This window comes from Talpa europaea, assembly GCF_964194135.1.
Source record: "Talpa europaea genome assembly, chromosome: 10".
In the NCBI taxonomy this organism is placed as follows: Eukaryota; Metazoa; Chordata; class Mammalia; order Eulipotyphla; family Talpidae; genus Talpa; species Talpa europaea.
The window spans coordinates 50214075-50237309 of NC_140077.1; the positions used below are offsets into that span (position 1 = coordinate 50214075).

The 23235-nt window shown below is 41.7% G+C and overlaps 1 protein-coding gene across 1 annotated transcript in view; it reads right to left on the bottom strand.

Annotated features, from left to right (window-relative positions):
- Positions 1-14638, bottom strand: part of ARID5B (AT-rich interaction domain 5B) — a gene marked incomplete at both ends in the record, with an annotated part of 174687 nt that extends 160049 nt beyond the window's left edge. The window contains 2 exons of the mRNA XM_084245276.1: positions 13931-14185; positions 14618-14638. Of these exons, the coding sequence (XP_084101402.1) occupies positions 13931-14185; positions 14618-14638 (276 nt within the window). The remainder of the gene's footprint in view (positions 1-13930; positions 14186-14617) is intronic.
- Positions 14639-23235: the final 8597 nt, after the last annotated feature.

The following is a 23235-nucleotide window of genomic DNA, read 5'->3' on the forward strand; positions in this document are numbered from 1 at the left end:
GTGGGACAGTTTAACTTCTTGAAGGAAAACCTCAGTGAATTGTACATTCCTTTTCTGATCCCTTCCAATTATGGCAAATCAATATACTAGAAAGGATGGTGTGGTGTTTCTGCCTTCTGTGTTCTGGAAGTGGACAGAAAATGAATTTAGAAACCTGGGCAAAATGGAGATGACACTAAAACTTCATAGAATTATTGTTCTGAGGAGTGAATAAAAAGTCACATACATGGCTGTCAGCATCTAGTTTTACAGTTACCTTTATTAATGCCATTTTAGACCACTGGTCAAGCAAACATTTTCTGTAAGGAGCTAGAAAATAAATTTATGAGGATCTGTGCACTGCAGTCTCTGCTACACCTACACAATTCCACCAAGATCATACAAAAGCTACCAGGCATAATGTGTAAACAGCCGATGTAGCTGTGTGCCAATAAAACTTTATTTATAAAACAGTCAACAGGGCCAGATTTGGCATACAAGCCTTAGTGTACTGACCCCTATTTTCCACATCTCCACACAGAGTCAATGTCAGATGTTCTTTAGATGTTTTCAGGTGTCTAGGTGATCTCAACAACAGGGCCCCCATGGGCATCAGTGGGATCCTCTAACCTGTCCCTGGATTCACCAACATTTGGCTCAGCCCAGATTCTCCTCATCCTGCAGGGTCTGCTCCCAGCTCCCCCTCATACCAAGGGACCCTTTCCCTATCGTTACCTTGGAATATTTTTAGACATAGACTCAAATGTTATTTCTTCCAAAATGCCTTCACAGACCTTCCCGACAAGATCAGGCACCCGTATTTTCCCTTTATCTCACTGACCACACCACAAAACCACCCATTTATTTGTGCTAGTTTGATTAATCATAAGCACATTTCCCACCTGACAGGAAGTTCTGTGAAGGCAGAATCTGAGTGGTTTTCAACTTCTATCTCTCCAGCACCTGGTGCTGGCCTGTACACAGAAAACACTCTGGAAGGATGGAGGCTGATACCCCTTCCATGTGAAGCATGAGAAGAATCTATGGTGCTGCCTTGGGGGTTATAGGATTCAAAGAACCCTTTAAAACATGTTATTACACAAATTATTATTAATTATCTTGTCTGAATCAATAACCAACTTGATTGCATGTTCCTAGAGAGCAGGGGAGAAGTTTTCAAGAACCAAATACTAAATAAACAAATGAAAGGCCAAAAGAAACAATATTCATAAAGGTTCAGTAGAGAAGTAAGTATATAAAAAGAGTCCCCAAGTTAGTAGTTCACAATCTATTTAAAAGTTGTGGGGGAACACGGGGGCCACAAATCCTGGCAGAATTTTGGCGAACCTGGGTTTCAATCCTGGCTCTGAGTCTTGTCCAACTGCAACCTTGAACAAGATACTTCACCTCTTTTGGCCTCAGTTATCTCATTAATGAAGGATGAAAATGTCACAATACTACTGTGAGGACTTTCTTTGTGGGGAAATTCTTTGAGAATTAAATGAGTACTTAATTTCTACTTAATTTATGTACTGATATGTATGTAATGTTTGCTACGTAGCTACATGATAAATGAAAAATGATGTCACTTTAGGCCTCCCCAGTGGCACAACGGGTTGAGCGCAGGGCTGTGAAGCTGTCCACAGCCTCCGCAGCACAGGTTCAATTCCCGGCCCACCAGGGAAAATCCCACATGGCGAGCAGACCTCTCTTGCCTTGCCCGCTGCTCTCCTCAGCAGTGCCTTCGGACCTGTTTTGTTCCCCGCTCTGTCTCTGGTGAATCCTCTCACCCTCCCGTGACTCTGGCCTGTACCCAAGCTCTTGAATAAATAAAAAAAAAAAAATCTTAAAAAAAAAAAAAGAAAAATAATGTCGCTTCAAAAACACTCTGAGTGGATTATTTTCAAATGATTTGGGAAAAAAGAAAGTAGTGGCAATTTCTCTGGGTTATGAACACATAGTAAAGGGAAAATACTATAGAAGATGGAAGAGTGAATGTGGTTCCATAACTAAAATATAAGGAGAGGGTTCCCTCCATATAAGGGAGGGCCCCTCCATAGATCAATTAAGTTGTTGATTTCTTCCAATTATCGAATAGTAAATAAAGTCATGAGAACAAAAATTTTAATCTATGTATTTCTTCACTATATTCATTTTTATCCCCAGTGCAAGAACAGACATGTAGTAAGCACACAGGGAACATTTCTGAATGAAAGAAGCCGTCCATGAATATCAGATGGTAGCAGAAATGCCAATTCCATTTATCACTAAAGGTACCATAATGGCAAAGCTTTTCTTTAAAAAAAATATATATATATATTTATCCATACAAGAGCTGGAGTGCAGGCCAGAGATGTGGGGGTTGAGAGGATTCACTAGAGACAGAGTGGGGAGCAGAACAGGCAGACTGACTGAAATACACTGCTGAGGGGAGCAGCGGGCGAGACAGGAGAGGTCTGCAGGGCCATATGGGTCACCTCCCTGGCCAGGGATCGAACTCGTGCTGCAGTGGCTGCAGACAGCTCCATAGTGCTGCATCTTAACCCCCGGTGCTACCAGGGAGGCCCCGGCAAAACTTTTCTTAAGCCAATATAAATATCCCCATCAGAGAGTTCACTTGGCTTCAGGAAAGAAAATGGAAATGAAGGTGTGGTCCAGCTGGGGACCTTGAATATGAATCCTGGTTTCTGTATAATCATGATCTTTTGGTAAAGTATCCTGTCAGTAAGATAAGTCAATAATCTCCATTTCAGTGATTTTATAAAAGTGATGTCCCTCAGAGATACCAGCTACTGGTATCAGACAAAGGCATGGAATGACCCACCCTGGAAGTATCATAGGAAACACTCACCTAATTTTCTCAGAGTGTAACCTCAAGAGAGAATCCCTTACCCACAACAGACCAGAGGGAACAGGGTGCTAGTTTGACTTCTGTCACTCAACAGCTCTGAGCATGTGCCAAGATTTTTCCCAGTCTTAGTCACTGCATCTATTAAACAAAGAGGCTGGACTCATTTTCTTCAATTTCTTCAATCTTGTATGTCTTATGAGTCTATTAAAATGCCCACGGTAAGTCAGAAATGAGACTTGTTTTATAGATAACCATGGGGAAGTCATTTTGATTATTGTTACCAATAACACAAAGGGATTGCCAATCACTATTTGTGCAAATGGCAGAGCCGGAGGGCCCAGCTACACCTATGGATACACCCACATTTCATCCAGGAGGTCTCTGAGAATGTTATGAGCAGCCTTCTCACAGTCTGACTCATTTATGTCAGCCACCTTCAATCCACAATGCAGATTTGCAGCCAGAAAGCTGGAAAAGTTGGGTTGTCACAGAATAAAAACAACTAAACCTAGACCTATCATTGAGGAATGGTTGAGGACAAGATAATGAGTGAGAACATTTTTGTTCTCTGGTACAACATCTGGCTAGCTTGCTTTTCTCCCCAGTGGTCTTCTGATCTGAGCTCACACCAGATGATGGCAAGCAAAGCTAAACAAATGAATCTTAATCTGTGGATGGCCACATAGTCTTTGGTCTGTGTCTGCAAGCAGATTGTTTTAGAAATCTCTGAGACTTCTTAAGTCACCTCACTGGACTTGGACAATTTAACTTCTCTGAACCTCAGTTTTTTTTTTTAAAGATGTATTTATATATGCATACAAGAACTGGGGTACAGGCTAGAGGGGTGGGGGGTGAGAGGATTCACCAGAGAGAATGGGGAGCAGAACAGGCAGATGTGCTGAAATATACTGCTGAGGGGAACAGCAGGTGAGATAAGAGAGGTCTGCTGTGCCATGTGGTTTGCTCCCTGTCCAGAGATGGAACTTGGGCTGCAGTGGCTGGAAAGAGCTTGATAGTGCTGTGTCTTTAACCCCTACTCCATCAGGGAGGCCCTGGACCTCAGTTTCTTCATCTATAAAATGGTTTTAATGATCTCTATTTTGCCTGAAGAAATAGAAATAATAATGGAAAAGGCCTGGCAACTAGCATAGTACCTATACACAAGGGCTCAGAGAATGATGAATATAGTAATAATAGTTATTAATTTTTAGAGAAAACAGTATAATATCAAAGCAATTTCCATCTCTGGTATTCCAGAGGGAACTTGGGCCAGGCCAAGTGACAAGTAACTGGATGGTAACTTAGCCTATTATCTTTCTCTGTAGCATGAAAGGCTTCCTTTGTAGGGATAAAACAGAACAAACATACATACATATGTGCATATGTACACCCATACACATGCTTTAATATGTGTCTATCTACATACATATTTTTAAAATATATTCCTCCTTTAAAAGAATACACAGAATTAGCAAGTTTAAATTATTTGCATTAGTTCTTTGTCTCCTGTTATACTGTGTTCTTTTGTGCTGGTAAAACAACATGTGCTTTAATTAGCAAATATCTGTAAATAATTTACTTGCTTTTCAAATACAACAGAACAATGGGGTCAATTTTCACATACATTTACCCAGCATGCATCCTGGGTCTTCAGCCAGACTCTCCCATTGTTCAATAACTATATCAAGCTGTCCAACTCATGCTATCCTCTTTGGTGGAGGATGGGGGTAAGGGGCTAGGAAACCAGTGGCAACACCCCAGTTTTGCAAGACCCCAGAATGCAAGCACATAGAACATTTAGCCTGAGCTAAAACAAATTCTTACAATCTCTAACCCTGGAGCCTTCTCCAAGGATCTTGGAAGAGTGCCAAGGGCGAAGGGCATTGGAGTAATGGCTGTGGGACACAGGCACTGTGTTACCCCTCTGCCCCTCCCCCTCCCCCAGAGGTGAGGTGAGCCCAAAAACATTAAGGCAAAATGTACCGGGTCTATGAATCATAGAAGCTCATCTAGGCTCTGCAGGGTTAAAACTGGGCGCCGCGCATGCAGTGCAAAGAAAGATGTTAAATCAAATGAGAATGACTGCTCCAGGACTGGAGGCACTATTATTTTGAATAAGATTGAAAGGGCCAGAAAAAGCAATTCAAAAACATTTCAATTATGTATTTCCCAGAACTACATCTTTGAGCAACTAATGCAAATGTTACCACCACAATAAAACTTCTTCCCACATAGAAGCATATAAAACAGGTTGAACAGCATATACTTTATATATCATATGCATATTTTTGACTATTAATAAAAAATTCAAAATCTATGTATGCTTTACTCTCCTAAGCAATACAGTAATTATGATTAAGGGACAGGCAGCACAAAAAGAGCCAATTTATCTTACTCGTGCTCAGGAATACTATTGTGTAACTAAGCAACTAAAGACAAAATATGGTCTAATTAATTCACTCCTATGCTTATTTAAAAGACACAATTAGAACATTTTTATTTTCCAGCCTGCACAGTAGCTCAACATGCTTGAGGGTGTAGAAAGCAAAGCCTATTATTCTCAAAGACAAGAGTTTAATGTTTAGTGCCACTGATCAGGCATGGAACTCAACTGTAGGGAGGAGGGGATCTGTTTCACAGCACTAGTATGCTTGGACTCCTGAGGAAGGAAAGATGGGGAGGGGGGAGAAGGTAGTTTTGGGGCCACTAGAATGACTTGCAACACGTGGCCTTTCCCCGTTTTTCTCACTGTGGCAAAAGGACGGAGATGGGACTGTGAACTTGATGGTCACGTGTCCAAGGACACCCGCCACTTTCTGTCTATTTATACAGCCCAGAGATTCTACAGAAAATTCATGTAATTAAACCACCCATCCTAGTCTGCATGATAAATGTCAAATATCCATCTTTAACGCTGCTAACAGTGCATCTGATTTTAAAAGCAGAATTAATTTACGCAAGTGTGTGCTGGAGATTGATGCCATTAGCATGATTCTAAAGCACCCTTTCAATAATCATCATCATCATCTGCATGTTTGAAATGTGTTACCAATAGGGACACTCACAGCCCAAGATGTAAGCCATGTTCTCTGAAGGCAAAGGCCCAGGTTGTAATTTCCAGCAAGGGGGTGAAGAAGACCCCTGGATAGCTAGAGGAAATCATCCTTGTGCAATGTCATGGGAGCAGATTTCTCAAAAAATGCAGGAATCTATGACTACATTTCTGAAAGGTAAGTGAATCCTTAGGCCAGCAATCGATAAATTTGTTTTAAATTTCTTTAAAAGTCAGGCCAACGGGTAATCACTAGCTACAATATTATTCTGAGTAGAAGATGGCAAATATCCAACTACCCTGGCTATAAAAAATGACAAGCAAATGCATTTGATTCAAGCAATTATATTCTGGATATTGGTTAAAACTAGACATTGATAAATGAGCTTGAGTCATGTATCACTAGATGCCACTATGAACAATGGTATGCTTTATTAATAATTAATAAGCAAGTATTTACATGTATGGACTCATGTACTTCGTGAAAATAACATTTCCTTACTATGTGCCTGACATTCAAAATGTCAGGGTAGGTTTTAATTGCTTACAAGTGGACCCACGATCAAACAAGTGGCCTAGATAAGACCATCAGTCTGAAGAACAAAATGGTTCGAAGAAACTGCCAACCAACATTTAGGTAAGGAGTGAGTGACTCTTCCCTAAAGTCTAGTCTTTTCACAGATTAGCAGCCCAAAGCCCTGGCTTTTTATTTTCTGGGCTGATAGCTAAGGACTGGAAAAGCATGGATGACATGAAGATGCTGGCTCTGGTCTGATCACTGAGACCCAAATATACACTAAATTTTTGGTGAGTGTGCATAAAAATTCCTTTCACACTTTTTCACATCCTGTGATACAAAATGACTATGGATTTTAGAAGAAAAGGAAAAATGGAGTGCAGGGGCTGGTTGATCTGTGAATGACCAATAACAGGTCCTCTAGCCGAAAAAAAGCAGGGACAAGGTTAAAGAAAGCAGGCTGTGAGAGAAATAGCATTTTAGTTATGTGATTGAGTCTTTCAAGAAATACTGAATAGGGCCTCCCTGGTGGCACAAGGGGTTAAGATGCAACCTATGGGGCTATAGCAGCCACTGCAGCAGGAGTTAGAACACTGACCAGGGAGATGCCCACATGGTGCAGCAAACCTCTCCTGACTCACCCGCTGCTCCCCTCAGCAGTGTATTTCAGTCAGTCTGCCTGTTCTGTTCCCCACTCTGTCTCTGGTGAATCCTCTCACCACCACCACCCCAACCCCGCACCTCTAGCCTATACCACAGCTCTTATATGCATAAATAAATAAATCCTTTTTTAAAAAAAGAAATACTGAATAGCATTAAATACTGTGGGGGACCCAGAGGTAAATAAGGCACAATCTCCTGCTCTTGAGAATAGCACTATAGGAAAGAGGGGAGAGAGAGAATGACAAAGCAAAGAGCACAGATAACTATCACATAAGGCCAATGTACCAAGTACATAGGAGGTTAAAACCAACCACCGGACTTTACGCTCCCAGTGGACAGGAATTCTTGTCTGTCTTGTTCACTGCAGTATCCCCAGAGGCTAGACAACACTCTGACACAGTAGGTTCTCTGTAAATACGACAAGCAAAAAATCTCCGCTTTAACTAAGGAATACGAAAAAGGCTGGTGGCTTTTCTGTGAGCAGTGTCTGTCTATGTACAGGTAGACTATGAGCTCTTTGAGAGCTGGGGCCATTCTCCATCATCTCTATATCCTAGTGTCCAGAACTTAGTAGGTCGTCAACAAGCATCTGAGAAGTTGAATAAATTTATTTTCCAAAAACATGCAGTGAGCCTTCCTTTAAACACATATTGCATTTATTGTCAGCACAATTCACCAACACGTTACATTGTTTTTCCATTTTTTAAAGCATAGGTTGATCTCATCTCTCTATCAAGACTGATAAGCTTCTTGAGAAAAATGGCCATATCACAAACTATTTTGCATCATCTCTGTATCCAGCAGAGTTCTGAGCACGTGATTCACACACAAGAAGAGTTCCTGATTAACTCAAGATAGATAAAACCAGTATTGACTAGAGTTATAATCTCAGCCATACATAATACATAACTTGGCATATATTCTATTGATTCTCAAATTTTAACATCCTAGTTTCAATGTTGAAAGCGTCCTATGTATGTAACTGGTTTTGACATACTGATGTTAAATTATTTCCTGTATTATTGAATCTTATTGCAAACCCAAGAGAGAGAAAAAAGATACACAGTCACATTGCTTATTTCAGATCAACCCCATATACCAAAGGTCAGCAAACTTTTTCTGTAAAGGACAAAATAGTAAATATTTTCCATTATTCAAACCATATGGTCACTTTTACAGCTACTCTGTCATTGAAGTCTGAGAGTAGCTATAAACAAAACATAAACAAATGAGTCTATGTTCCAATAAAACTTTATTTATAAAAACAGGCAGTGACCTAGATTTGGCCTTCAGGCTTCAGTTTGCAGACACTTGTCACCGTCAATAAATTCTCTCTACGTAATTCATTAGTCCTCACCCTAGTTCTACAGGACTTGCCAGGCTGAGAATAAAACTATGCCTTCTCTTAGCTTAAGATCATTACTAAAAATAAATAATAACTATTATAACTGTCTGCCATTCTCTGAGCTCTTATGTATAGGCTTATTCTAGTGGCCAGGACCTTTTCTTTATTATTTTTCTTTTAAAAAATATTTTATTTATTTATGCATACAAGAGCTGGGGTGTAGGTCAGAGGTGCGGGGGTGGGGGAAAAGGTGAGAGGATTCACCAGAGACAGAGTGGGGAACAGAACAGGCTGATCGACTGAAATACTGCTGAGGGGAACAGAGGGCGAGACAGGAGAGTTCTGCTGTACCATGTAGGTTAGCTCCCTAGCCCAGTATTGAACTTCCTGCAGTGGCTGGTAATAACTTCATAGTACTGAGATTTAACCCCTTGCATCACCAGGGAGGCCCCTCTTTATTATTTCTAATTCTGTCAGCAAAGTAGAAATCATTAAGACCATTTTACAGATGAAGAAACTGAGGCTCAAAAAGTTCAAGAAATTATCCAAGGCTAGGGAGATCACTAAGTAGTCTCAGAAATTTCTAAAAAGTCAGGTCATGGACACAAATCAGCAACTGTGTAGCCATCCACAGAGAAGAACAAGACTGATCCAATACCTCCTAGATTTCAGAACATGTCTGCCTAACCCCAGTTGTGATAAGATCAGGCAAGCTTGTAAAAAATCCTGATGATCCAGTTGACAGTATACTTCAAGGTAAAATGTAAACACTTATAGAGCCTTCCATTTTAGCCACCCAGCTAAACCCAACAGATGAATGAAAGCCAGCTGGATTTGGGGGTACTTGGATTGGCTAAGTGTTCTTGTATGCTAACCTAAGTGCCACTCTTTCATAGAGAAGCAGTTTTTTTGTTTAAAGAAGGTCTATCATGTGGTCTCAAACTTTAAAGAGAATAATAATGTAAGTATTAATGACCATAACCATTATTAAGCAACCATTATTAAAGAATCTACTATGTACCGACCTCAGTTATAAGCACCTTACATGCATTAACTTATTTGGTCCTCAAAATCAGTCTAGGAAGAACATACTATATTCCCATTTTACAGATGAGAAAACTGAGGTACAGAGTTTACAATTTGCCCTAGATCACACAGCAGCAGTAAAACTTTAAGATACAGAATCCCAGACCCCAACCCCAGAGATTATAGTTGAGTCAATTTTATTGGGGGGGGGCAGGGGAACGGTTCCTGATAATGCACTCTTAACATGGAGAGTGAGGCTGCTGCATCAAACTACTTTTGGAAATGCTGGCTACATGCTGGAAGCAGCAATGTCCAGTAGTGCTTGAGACAGAGTCCCTGCTATCATGAACTTGTTCATCCCCAGTCACAATTAAAGGTGACCAACAAATCTTTCATAGAATGCAGCCCATGGTCAGGCTAAAATCAGAGCTTGCACATCCACCTCTGTTAAGAGGGTATATTGCCAATAGATTAAGCACTTGGCAATTTGAAAATGAATGTAATCAGAAGTTACCCAGTAACAGAACCAATTACCCGCCTACTTTGCCATTTTCCTCCTCTGAAGAGTTACTGGCTGAATGTGGCAATTGTGGGTAATTACTGAAGACACTTAACTCCTTGCATATGGCCCTGCTATGCACTTTCATGGTAATTTAAGACAGCGTCATGATTAGGTCCAGGAACCTCCACACAGATACAAAAGTTATTATGTCTACTGTCTACAAATTAAGGATATCTAGAATAAAGGTTACCAGAATCATAATTCATTTCTATTTGAGGCCTTTACAGTTTATAAAGTACTTTTGCCCATATTATTTCTCTTGATACAACAATCTGGTCAATCTTATGTTCCCATTTTGCTGCTGAAGAAACTGAGGCTTGGAGTGTATATGACTGTCCAAGTTCAAACAAATGGTAAATTATAGAATCAAGAGGTGACTCTTCATGGAATATTTTCCTTCATACCAGTTGTGAAAGCAGAAGTGTTTATTAGTATGCAAGTCATTATGATAATTATTAAAACTAATCATAAATTGTTAACGATGAACAAATAATGGTTTTAAAATGTGACTATTACTGCTCTATATCACTAGCCAAATTAGCTGAACTTCATGAGAATGGTTCTGCTACCTAAATATCTGTTGACTTTTGGCAAAGTTGACTGACTAGCCATAGTTCTAAAATGTAGAACTGCCCACAGTGAAATACACCTCTAGAACATACCATGATGTATTCAAGCTCTAGTTTCAAAGGTAAATTTCAGTGGAAAAATAAAACAACCTTAAAGCATAAGAAGGCCTAGGTTCTGGCTGGTGACCTTTGACAAACCACATAACCTCTAAGGCTCTGTCTCCATCTGTAAAGTAGGCACACAAAGTCCTGCCTTATTCAGCTTCGGATGATTAGTGCAAGGATCAATAAGAAAATATTCCCCCAAAAAGTCCTCTGCAGATCATAGCAAACCACACAGGGACGCTATTTCTAATCTCACACAATGACAATTCTGCTTTTAGAACTGACGTCTTTACATTTCAAGAAATCATAAAAAGACAGAACGGTTCTCTTAAACCAAAAAAGCATACTGAGTCCTGGCTGTCCTTTTGAAATGGATGCTGATGTCAGCTCAATCAGGAAATTATTAACCTCCATTTGGTTACTTAAAATAAACTGTACTGGCTGATTAAATGTGCTGAACATTTTCTCCAAGTAACAGTGCACATCACTAAGAAACCTTTCTCTTTCAGTTACACATTGCAAATGGCAAATGCATCATTCAAAACTATTTAAAATCAATAATAAAAATCATTTCACTGTATATAAACAAGTTAATGGAGTAAGTGAAAACAAAGCAAATTTCTTAATGAGAGGGCCCTGTTGCCCCCTCTGGGTGCCAGCAGTAAATGCTGGTTTCTGTAAGCTCTCCTCAGAGGAGACTGCTGCTGTTATTCTGCTAATGAATGACTAACTTAGGCCAGGGGGGAAATGACATCACCAGGGTGGAAAACCGATCTGCATTGGGAAACTTTCTACCTGCTTTACATTTGTCATAATTATTTTGCACAATGCAGCCTGCATTTGCATAATTTTGAGGCGTGTCATTATCTCAATTGAAAATTGTTTTAATATGGCTGAATAATTCACAATGACATCAGCCAAGTCCTAATGAAATATACAAGTATAATCATACAGCTAATTACCAGCCGTGTTAGCATTAAAAAACAAATCATGCATAATATTAGACGATGTATATGCAGCTGAGGATTATAAATAGAGCTATCTCCCTCCCCAAAGCCCCCAGAGTTTACTTTTAAATGGCAAGATTAATTTTCTCAGGTATGGTTCATATAGCAGTGACGAAATGCACAGATCATTACAATGGTTGGCTTTCAATGCCTCATAAAGAGCATTTTTTTCTTAATCATATACTTAAAAATGTATCTATTCACTATCAGCAGTTCTAGCAGATGAAACCTTCAGCTAATAAAGCTTTTATTCTTTAAATCATAATTCACTATTTAATTACACCGTCAGAAATTTAAACTGGAACAAGGAGGTCAACTAGGGGTCTTTTAAAAATATTCCAATTTCAATTCCCCCCCCCCCAAAAAGTGACCACAAAATATCCTTTAAAACACTGAATAATTTCCTTCTGGGTTTAGTCAGAAGTCTATTAGGCACCAGCTCTTTTCTGGATATTTAATCCTTCCCTTTTCCAGATCACAGGCCATGTTGAAGTAATAAATTTGAAAAGCAAATAATAAGAAATCAGGAGGGGGAGGGGGGAGACAGCTGCGCAGGAAAGTTGGGTCGGAGGAGGGGGCAGAACTAGACCTTGGGAGGGGGAAAGAGCTCAACCTGTTGGTATGTTGCAGGATTTTTCACAGAATGCCAAACAACACCTTTGTAAAATTGCAGGCAGACGCGGAGAAATACGAACGTTTAAAAAACCCAAAGCTTGCCCAAGAGGGCGGGGGCTGGGGGGGGGGAGGGAGGCGAAAGGCAGGAAGGAGGGGCTTATTTCCAAAGAGGCAGATTTGAGGGCGAACGTTTTGACGAACTCCAGTAATTAACCGGCACGGACTACGGATGGTAATTCGATCCTGGGGAGAGGGAGTGGACGGGCTATGCCCAAAGTACAATCAACTCCATCAAGCCACGGAATTCTGGAAAGACTGGCAGGCATCTCTGGGCCGTGGGATGAGTTAAAGAGGGACCCATTCATTTAACAAAAAGATCCTTACCCCTACCTCGAAAGCTCGAGAGTCTGGCACCGAGCTAGCCGCTCTCAAAAGTCTGTTTGACTACCCTGCTCCTGCTTGGGCAACACAAAGCCTTGCCAGGCGACTGTGCGCCCTCCCGCCCCCCCACCCCTGCACCATGGGCACAGTCTCCCCAAAATAGTTCCCCCCGTAGGTACCCCAGCGCTGAGGCCGGTCAGCTGACGAAGGGAGCCCGCAGAACTGCGGTCACACATGAAATGACAGAGCCGAAGGAGGATGCCGCCCGGCGCCCGGTGACAGCAGCTCACCTCGGGCGTCCTCCGGGGAGCGCGGCGAGCGCCCCCGCGGACGCCCAGAAACGTGCGGCGGAGGCTCGGTCCTCCACACCCTCCCCGGGAGCGCCGTCTGGGCTCGGGAGACGCCGGACCCGCAGGGCCAGGGGGGCGAGCACACACACACCCCCCACCCCGGGCCCTGCGCGGCCCCCGCCCCGGTCCCGCACCCCACCCCCCCAAGATCGCGCTGGAAGACGTCCACTTTGCGTGGAGTAATTGAAAACTAGAACATCAAATGGCTTGTGCAGGGGGGTGGGGTGGGGGCGAGAGATAGTTGTTAATGCTTAACGTGTTTGTGCCGGTTACACGACCGCTTTGAAATCCGCCCGGGCAGATCTGCAAGTTATTTGAATGTATTATTCCAGTACCTGTCATTTATCACTTTATTCAACACGTCTTTGCCAACTCAATAGCTTTTGATCTCACTCTGCCTCCATTTCGTAATTTCCGCCCTCTTAAACATATCAAATACTTACTTTAACCCCCCCCAAAAAAAAAAATGTGAACAATATCGAAACCCACCGAAAGAAATCCACCCAGCCCGGACCGAGCCAGACGCGAAGGTAAATTTTCAAAAGGCAAAAAAATATAAAAAGCATGTGATGTTCAAAAGGCAGTTAGCATGAGAGCCAACGATCACACACACACACACACACACACACACACACACACACACACCCTTGAACAAAACCCTTCTCGAACAAGTTATTTGATCTTGACTAAAATCAGCAGTTGGATCTTCTTTGTAAAGCTGACAGCCAAACTCTGACAATGGCAAAATACTCGAGCCCCAGCTAGTGGCGCTACCCCTTTAAAAAAGGAGTCGATCCTTGCTCGCCTGCAGAAGTGAATACAGTATTTTCAAGCTTGCCCTGTAATAAGCATTACTAGGGGAGGGGGGGATAATAAAGAAAGAAGAGAGGGAGATACAAGTTTACCACCTCGCCATGGTCGCTATTTCTGCCTTGGGGAGTGTCTTCTGGGAGGAAATAAAGTTTAGAGCTGGATAAAAGTTGCCGGCTGGTCCTCTCTTCCCACAACAGCTGGAGCTCCGCTATGCAAATCGGATCCTTTGGCGTACATCTTACAAAGAAAAAGTCGCCAAGGGACAAAATTCTTGGTTTTCCTTCAAGGTGGAATTGAAAAGCCTTGTAGAAAATGTAAGGTCCGTGCAAGCCACACGGTGAGCCGACCCACTGCAGGGGGAAAAAAGCACCAAATAAATAATGTAGCCATTAGAGCACAAATATCTATTCCCAAATACATTTACACATAGACATCCACACTCTTAATACAGAAGAACCAACAGATATAACGCTGGATGGAAAAAATAATAGAGCCCACAAATTTTCTGCCTCCCTTAAAAAAAAAAAAACTCCTCCCCCCCCCAGCCCCCCCACAGCCACCTCTCCCTACCTCTCCATCTGAGGCGGTAAAATTACATTATGTATGTATGATCAGTGCGGGAATTTTTTTTAAACAATAAAAATGATTTAGGGGGATGCAGAGGGTAAAAGTTTGGCGAAAAGTTTGTGGGGGGTGTGGGTGGGTGCAGAGGTGTGGGTGAGCAGGGGGGTTGGGGGGTGCCAGGGGTGCTGGGAACAGAGGAGCGGAGGAGAGCGAAATACCTGGAGTGAGTTGGGCTCCATCTCGACGTTCTGAATTGATTGAACTCAACATTCTCTCCAAACTTGTTGGCTTGAATGGATTGCATCAGGTCCTGGCAGGGGAATGCATTGTATGTCCTCAGCCGACGTAATGTCTCAATATAAAACTGAGCTCTTGCTTCCCCTTCAGCACAAAAATGATTGAAAATATGTCCTAATATTTCTCTGACGACTCAATTTTCAGCTCCTGTCAAAACTGTGTAGGTTTCCTTCCAAATGTGGGTTGATCAAATTCATAATCGGGAGAAAGACTCCGTCCGATATCGGCGGGAAGAGGTTGGATCAAGGCAAAAAACGTACAGGAAGGTTTGTAAAAATAAAATCCACCCTAAAACTGTGGGAAGATGAGCTTTCCCTCTCCCCAACCTCCTGTGTCTAGGGGTGTTGTCTGATGAAATTTTTGGAGAAGGAGAGAGCTAGCGAGCTCCGCTGTGTATCTGACAGGACCTGCTTGTATATGTCTAATATAAAGAACATTTCCTGCAGAGATTCCGGGGCGCTGCTCCTCTTTCTAATGCTCCTTAGCAGATTTGCTGTTATTAGACATGTAGATTTGTTTGATAGTTAAATTACGCTTCCTCACTGCCATGTTTTCGAGAACTAATCTGTTAAATTATCTTTTGATGCCTATTTACATGGAAGGGAAAAGTGGGTTATCGATTATATAAACATATAAATATTAATGCATTTGTTCGCTTCGCAAAAAAAAATACTCAGCAAAAAAAAAAAAAAAGAAAAAGAACAGAAAGACAAGTGAGCAGTGCAACACACATCTCGGGATTTTGCAAACAATATTGAACGGACAGCGACTGCATTTAGGGACTGGAACAATAAACGATGCATGATAAATCAATAAATGCGAGCTGCGAGTCTGCTTGGAATATGAATTCAGGCTCCGGGTTCTGCGTGTGCATTCTTTAATTTTGAAGTATATACACTAGTACGTGTTTACAATGCTGATGGACGCCAAGGGCGCTCTCAAATGATAATGTGTTTATATAACCCAGCGCTACAGGAATAATATACCGACTTCTACCCCACCCCCAACCCCTCCCCCGCCAAAAAAGGGAGGGGAGCTTCCTCAATAATAGTTTGAAACTGAAAAAAATCCATTTGCAAACTAGTTAAATACAACCAGAAATTAAGCTGTTGAAAACCGGGGGCATGAACCGTAAGACAATAAAGGCTTTAAATGTGTATATTTATTGTTCTGGAGCCCTGGAGCATTGCGAGGTTTGCATGCACGGCTATTATGCAAACACAGAGAAACTTAAGAGCGACAGAACAAGGAACAGGCAGAGACTGCAAAGCCCTCGCTCGCTCCGACCCAGCTGCCGGTCCTCCGCCAGGCTAGATTGCATTTTCGCAGTGTTGATGTAAAATGGTGTACTCGCTTCCCCCACGCTCCCCCACCCCCTTCCCCGCTCTCCTCCCACTCCTTCCAGCACCCCCCTCCACACACACACACACACACACACACACACACACACACACACGATTTTATTATATTGGTAACAATCTTTCCAAAGTGGGTCTGGCAGGCTAAAAAAGTAAACATGTACTATATGGGGAATAAGGTCTGTATAGTATGACAGTTGAAACTTGATCTGTGATAAAATTACAGGATGTTGAAATTACTAGTAAGCTATTTTTAACGCTTTCGCAACGTTTCACCTCTAGTCACAGCATCTAGTTGAAACAGGATTACTTTAATGAAAATTATATTCACATGGCTGAAGTTAATACACCCGGCAGAGCAAAAATGCTTCATATTCAGTGACTTGAGGTGGAAAGACCCTCTGTGTGTATTTTTATGCCTTTTCATAACGTCTGCGTCCGCTGTACTAAGAATTAGGGCACTTAACATTATCTAAACCACATTTTTGATTCAGAACATGGGGAAGTAATAAAAGGCAAGATCTATCTCGTTTCTATACACACAGAGATAAACGAAAGAAAATGGCAGATCCTCCAATTACAATAAGTAATAAAAGCCCATGCCAAAGAGCCGGTACTCTGAAAGATGTCGAAAACTATTTTAATAATTTAAAGTAATAGCACAACTCTGCACCATGAAGGAGGACAATGTAACAATTCGCTGCCTCCCATCTTTTGCATTAGCCAAATTATGACTTGCACATCACTCTTTAATTATCTTCCTTGAAATTTCATCTGATCTTTCTATTTTATAAACATGGGTTACAAAGAGAAATTACAGCTCTCTCGCTTTCTCTCTCTTTTTAACTTTATGATGAATACTGCAGACGTTTGATTAGAATACCTATTTTGTTCATTTTTTACATATGAATGGACTTGACTGAAGGGCATTTTACATATTAAAAAAAAAAAGAAAACAAAAAACACTTGAGAGGTGCCTAAGACTTCAGTTAGTCTCTGTCCTGTTAGTGTAGATCTATATAAACATCCAGTTCAAGAAATCTTATATTAAAAAACTTTAGTTGCAGTATTTTGACAAGATCATATTTGAGATCGACTCTGAGTCAGTTTCCTGTATGACCAATGCAGCAACATTTATGCAGGAAACCTCAACAGAATGCCTGAGGGTATCCCTCGATTGTATATTAAATCTCTCTTAAAAATACACGGCTCTTAACAGCATCTAAGCAACTTGTGCTGCTTTTGGTGCTGTAAGACTTTAAAGGATTTCATCTAATTAGAAACCTGTCTCTAGGTCTCTTCAAGGTTGGCGCTGAACTATGCTGTATGCGTAATCTCTCTTCTCGTAAACTCCACTCCCGATAAGGTTTTTGAGTTGCTAACAATTGCAGGGATCTAGGTCGGAATATTTTTGAAAATCTGCAGTCTTGTAATCAGATGAATGCTAAATTTCAAAACTGAATCATAAGGGTATCTTCCCTCTTTTTACAACAGCAGCAGCACCACCCCCATGAACATAATAAAATTTAATAAGTCAAATCTCTGTCCAATCCGATGATTGGCTTTTGAAATTATAGGTCACAATGGTGTGTGTTTACAAAAAACAAACAACCCCCCCAAATAAACAAAAAACACTATCTATTTTACCTCTTAAAAATGATGCTTGATAAGCACCTGTAAATTATCTGTGCAGCAAATATCCATACAAAGAAAGTTTCAATTAAGATAAGGAGATTGTATTGAAACAGTTCTTTGAAGTAATGTAGTTAATAGCCTGTTTGATTTCTGCTTGTGAGAGAGTAATAACGTGGATTCAAGGCTCCATCAATCACAGAGCAGATGTAAGACTTGAGACACTGACACCCAGGGGAATAGAGGCAAACTCCTGCAGTGCAGGGTCCCTGGGCTAATGTAAAGTAAATACTCATAAACAGATTGAATGTTGTACGAAGACAATCCATTCAGGACAGTTATAATCATGAAAGCAACTTTCTTTATTTGTCTATAAAAAATGCTTGTAGCTGGGACTCCCTGTGTATCAAAGAGGAGTAGGGGGGAAAGCAGTCCATGTCTTTATGACCCACTATTTCTGAGTTCTTTCTTATACTGAAACACAGGACCCTATATTCCTACTGCACTGGTCTCCAGAAGTCTAACTCTGTTTTAAGTTATCTGGTTTATTTAAAAAACAGCAAAAATATTAAAAATCATTCTCACCCCTCAAGGGGGTGGGAGAGCATAACCACATTATTTAGTGTCTGTGAATGGTTTCATAAAGGATCAGGAGGATTAAGTTAGTTGCAAAAACCAGCAGTAACATAATTAGGCAGCTTGGTCTATAATAAACAGGATCATTAAAAAAAAAAAGTACAGTTTGAAGAATGGAGCGACCATTTCAAAAATTCAAGCCTCCTTGTGCACCTCTGGGCCTCCTCCTCCCCCAAATTGCAAAAGACAATTGAAGCATTTTTGACCTTGGCTACAATAATACTTCATGTTTTAGCACTTTAGTCAGCATTTTATCTACTAATTGCTACACACTACCGCATGTGGCTCGAATCTGCCACTGCAGCTTTCTTTCACTGGTGAGCGAATTGCTTGATAAAGACTGGGGATTCAACCTGGCCGTTTTCTTTCATACTCCCCGCCCCCCCTACCCCCCCACCCCCGCCACTATGCACCCCCGCCCTCCGCTTTTTTCTTTCTTTTTTTTTTCTTCTTTCCTCTTTCAGCTAGAAGCCGCTAATTTTTCCAGAAAATACAGTCTGGATGAAAATAGTGAAGGTGAACGTTTCCGAATCTCCTTCCACTGGTTAAACTCAGCCACTCTGGAGACCTGGGGAGCAGGGGGGGTGGGGGGGACGAAGGGGTCGGGGGGAATGAGGGGGCCAAAGCCAGGGGAGGTAGATCCTAGCTTGTTGATGGACCTGATGCTAGGTGGGTCTGTACACATGCCCCTTGGCCCGCCCATAGCTGGGTAGAAGTCCGCGAGACTCCGCCCCCCCACCCCCCACTAGGGACCTCGAGTTGGGGCCTCTGTCTTGTTTTGCCTAGTCAAGAAGTGAGGTTGGAGAGAGTAGCCTCGGAGTCTACAGACTGATCCATGGGCTGAAAAGCCGGCACTGTCTGAGGATCAGTCACTGCTTGGTCCCTCCCCCTTTCCAAGCCTGGCGCCACCGCGAGTGGTGGGGGTGGGTGGCTTATTAATAAGGCGGCCTCCAGCAGAGCAGGCTCGCCAAGTCTTAGTGCAACAAGTCTATTGGTTCGAAGAAGGATAAACCGGGTTATACGGGTCATTGCTTTCCAGGAGACCTCTAGTGGTCAAAGTGTGAGCTACATCTTAAATTTGGGGCTCTTGCTTGTCGCTTTTCTTGGGCTGTGGTGGGGGTGCACCTCCAACTCTATGCCAGGCCATAAAGGCTGGTAGCTGGGGCAGATATTTCATGAACCTGAGGCAGAGCCAAGAGAGAAGCAAGGAACTCGGAGAACGAGATTCCCCGGGGAGGGGTCATGTGATGCCCTTTGTGGACACTGGAGGCCCCAAGTTCCTCTGCTTTAGTACTGATGGAGACTTCCTATCTAATCCTGATTTTCCTCCCTGGTCTGAGATTAATCAAGTATTGTCAGGGAAGTTGGATTAAATTTGCCCAAGTCTTTTCCATTTACAATAGCAATGCTGTCTGTTTATTTTTCTAATTTGTTTGTAAATTAAAGCCAAGTGTCCCTCTCCCTCACCCCAATCACAAATAGGCCCATATACCCCTTGATTTTAACAATTCATTACCTTCAAGTGCCCTTGACATTTATGGGTTATTTAGTTTAGAAATAACTAAGCTTCTTCTTTTTAAAATTACTTGTGCTGTAGTGGTGCCTATATGATTTTTGACTAAATTGTGACGTCCTCTCTCTCTCCAGAATGCCATAACACCATCTCAGGGGAAAAGGGTGACTTACAGGCTCCTTGTTCTTCATACTCATTGGAAGCCTACAGATTAATAAGGGATTCAATCAAGCTACCCGCCAGTATGGTAGTAAAGGGATTTCTAGGAACAGCTAGATTAGATCATACTAAAAACAGAGGTCTCAGCCATCTGAAGTTATTAAAACATCTTGCCATCCCTTATTTTTAAAAAAGAAGACAAGAAAGGGCCTCCCCGGTGGCGCAGCAGTTGAGAGCTGGGCTGTGAAGCTGCCTGCAGCCTCTGCAGCACCGGTTCAATCCCCGGCTGCCGGGCAAGTGTCCCACATGGCATGCAGACCCCTCCTGCCGTGCCTGCTGCTCCCCTCAGCAGTGTATTTTGTCAGTCTGCCTGTTCTGCTTCCCTTTCTGACTCTGGTGAATTCTCTCATCCTTCCTGCGCTTCTGACTGTACCCAGTGCTTGTGTAAATAAATAAATCTTCTTTAAAAAAAAAAAAAGAACACAAGAAAATGTACAGACTCAGAGTCTTGGCTCCATACGGGAATTGCGTACTGCCTACTAAAATTTTCTTAGTGCAATTTCAAATGGACATTAATGATGCCTTTGTATTTGATGATTTATAACTTAAACTTATTTGACAAACACTAAGTAACTCATTATTTGAAGCAGAGTGTGTATGGTAAGTAAATGACCAGATTGAAAGTCAAGGAGACCATTCTTTACTGGTTTTCTGTGTTTCCTTATCCATGACTATAATTGTGCAGGACTCAAACCCTAATTCTGGCTTTGGGGGGATTTCTCAGATAATTGTGGCAGAATGATCCAGATGGGTTATCTGTGTAGTGGCAGCCCCCTGTGGTAGGTCATCAACCAAACTCACAGAAGTGCCAGCAAGTTCCTTGGCTGCTTCCATCTACGTCTTGCTATGCCACAGACTGATAATTTTATGACTTGTTATTGCAGGTTGAAATATGTAAATGTAATTTGCTAAGGGTGTAAAGAGATGTGAGTACTTCAGAGGAAAAATAATACTAAAAATAGTGAGATTATTTCCATTCTTGTCTTCAATAAGCTTTGGTCCAAATGAAATTGGGCAGGTTTTTCCCAAAGAAGGTAAGGGTCAGATCAGTCTCTCTTGGGGTTCACACAACATCAGTGTGTGCTGGAACCACTCTTAGGGGTTTGCCAAAGCTGACTGTTACATTTTCAGGGATTTTGCAATCTGGCTATTAAACACATCTATTATTGAGTGTTAAATAATGTAAGTTCCTAAAAAGGACATTTAATATAATTAAATTATGTTTTTTTCCCAATATTTATTTATTTATTTATATAAGCACTGGGTACAGTCAGAAGCGTGGGAGGGTGAGAGAATTCACCAGAGCCAGAGTGGGAGCAGAGCATGCAGACTGACGAAGTACACTGCTGAGGGGAGCAGCGGGTGGCAGGAGAGGTCTGTGCGCCATGCGGGACCCTCTTCCAGTGGCCAGGGAGCAGCTGGGGATCGAACCAGCGCAGCGGAGGCTTCAGGCAGCTTGGCAACCCAGCGCTCAACCGCTGCGCCACTGGGGAGGCCCGTGGGGAAGCAGAGGACACTGTTACGACACATAAGGAAGCCACCAGTCCATCTTCCACATGTGTTACAGAAAGCAGTTCCATGAAGAGGAGAGAGTATTAGATGCAGAATTAGAAATCCCCATTCACATCTTGCCTCCACTACTTAATATTACCACTGTTTTAATCCCGAGCGGAGCCGCGCCGCCCGCCACGCCAGTCGCGGGCCGGAGCGCCTAGGCTCGGCGGGACCTGCTGGAGCGCCGCTGGCCCGGCGGGGCCCGGCAGGAGGGGCCTATAATTAAATTATGTTAAAAACAAATCAATACATACTCAAAATCATCACTTTCTAACTTGACTGCATCTTACTGTTATCTATACTCTCGAGATTATTTTTACCTTTTGTATTTTTATGACTACCGACCTAATCCATGCCCACTGGCAATAGTTTGGTAGTTTGAAATTGGCTATGATGGGAGTATTTAGATCATGGAACTAAATGAATATGACAAATCAGGGTTTGCTCCATAGTTTTGTTGACTGTTTAGATTTAAGATAGTGATGGAAAAAATGTTAATATTGCAGATTGCGGTGGTTTATATTATGTGCAACTCTACTGGACCATGGACTGCCCAGATATTTGATCAAATATCTGGGGATGTTTTTGATGAGATTAGATTTGAATCTATAGAGTGAGTAAAGCAGATTGTTTTCCTTAACATGGGTGGGCCTCATCTAATCAGTTGAAGGCAAGGATGAAACAAAAAAATCTGAGTGAGGGGGACTCCCACCCGAATACTTGAGCTGAGACATGGGTCTTTTCCATCCTTTGCCCTCAGACAGAAACACTGGCTCTTTGGAGGTCTAGAGCCTATCAACTTTTGGACTAGAAGTCGAATCATTAGCATCCTTGCTTCTCAGGCCTTTTGTACTACAAACAGAACTACATATTAGTTCTACTGGATCTCCAGTTTGACTACTACACATCTTGGGACTTCTTAGTCTACATCAATAATGTGGGCCAAGCCTACCACTCTCTCTCTCTCTCTCTCTCTCTCTCTCTCTCTCTCTCTCTCACACACACACACACACACACACACATCCTTTTAGTTCTGTTTCTTTGGAGAACCCTGACTAATACACAGATTAAACTTAAAAGTGCATCATCTGTAGCCAATTATCTTGTGACTAGAACAAAAATTGAGGAAATATTTGAATGATATTATCTGATTCAGCAGAGAAGCTGTTCATGTCATTGATGAAAGAGAAGGGTCTGGGATATATTTTTTTCAGTTTTGTCTTGCTCGTTAATATAAATGAAAAAATTGACATTCGAGTTGAAATTACTCATCTGTTAATTACAATCATAGGTTAGCTGGCTATTGATACCAAAGCCAGTGAATAGTTAACTAAAGTATTTTATGATGATAAATTGGCTACATGGAATTTACAGTGAAGAGTTGTACTATATTTTATATATTTGTGTTATGCTTTCTGTATATCAGATAAATGTATAATGAACTTATACATCCACACATGTGTGTATATCTAACTCTAGATATACAGTTTTTGTGTATATATATTTGTATAAATATGTAGATCTTTAAGTAAGTGTATATATAGATATAGCTATATATGTGTATACACAAACACAAACCCACCCACACACATACTTTTGGGGGGTGGCGATTTAGTTCAATATTTAG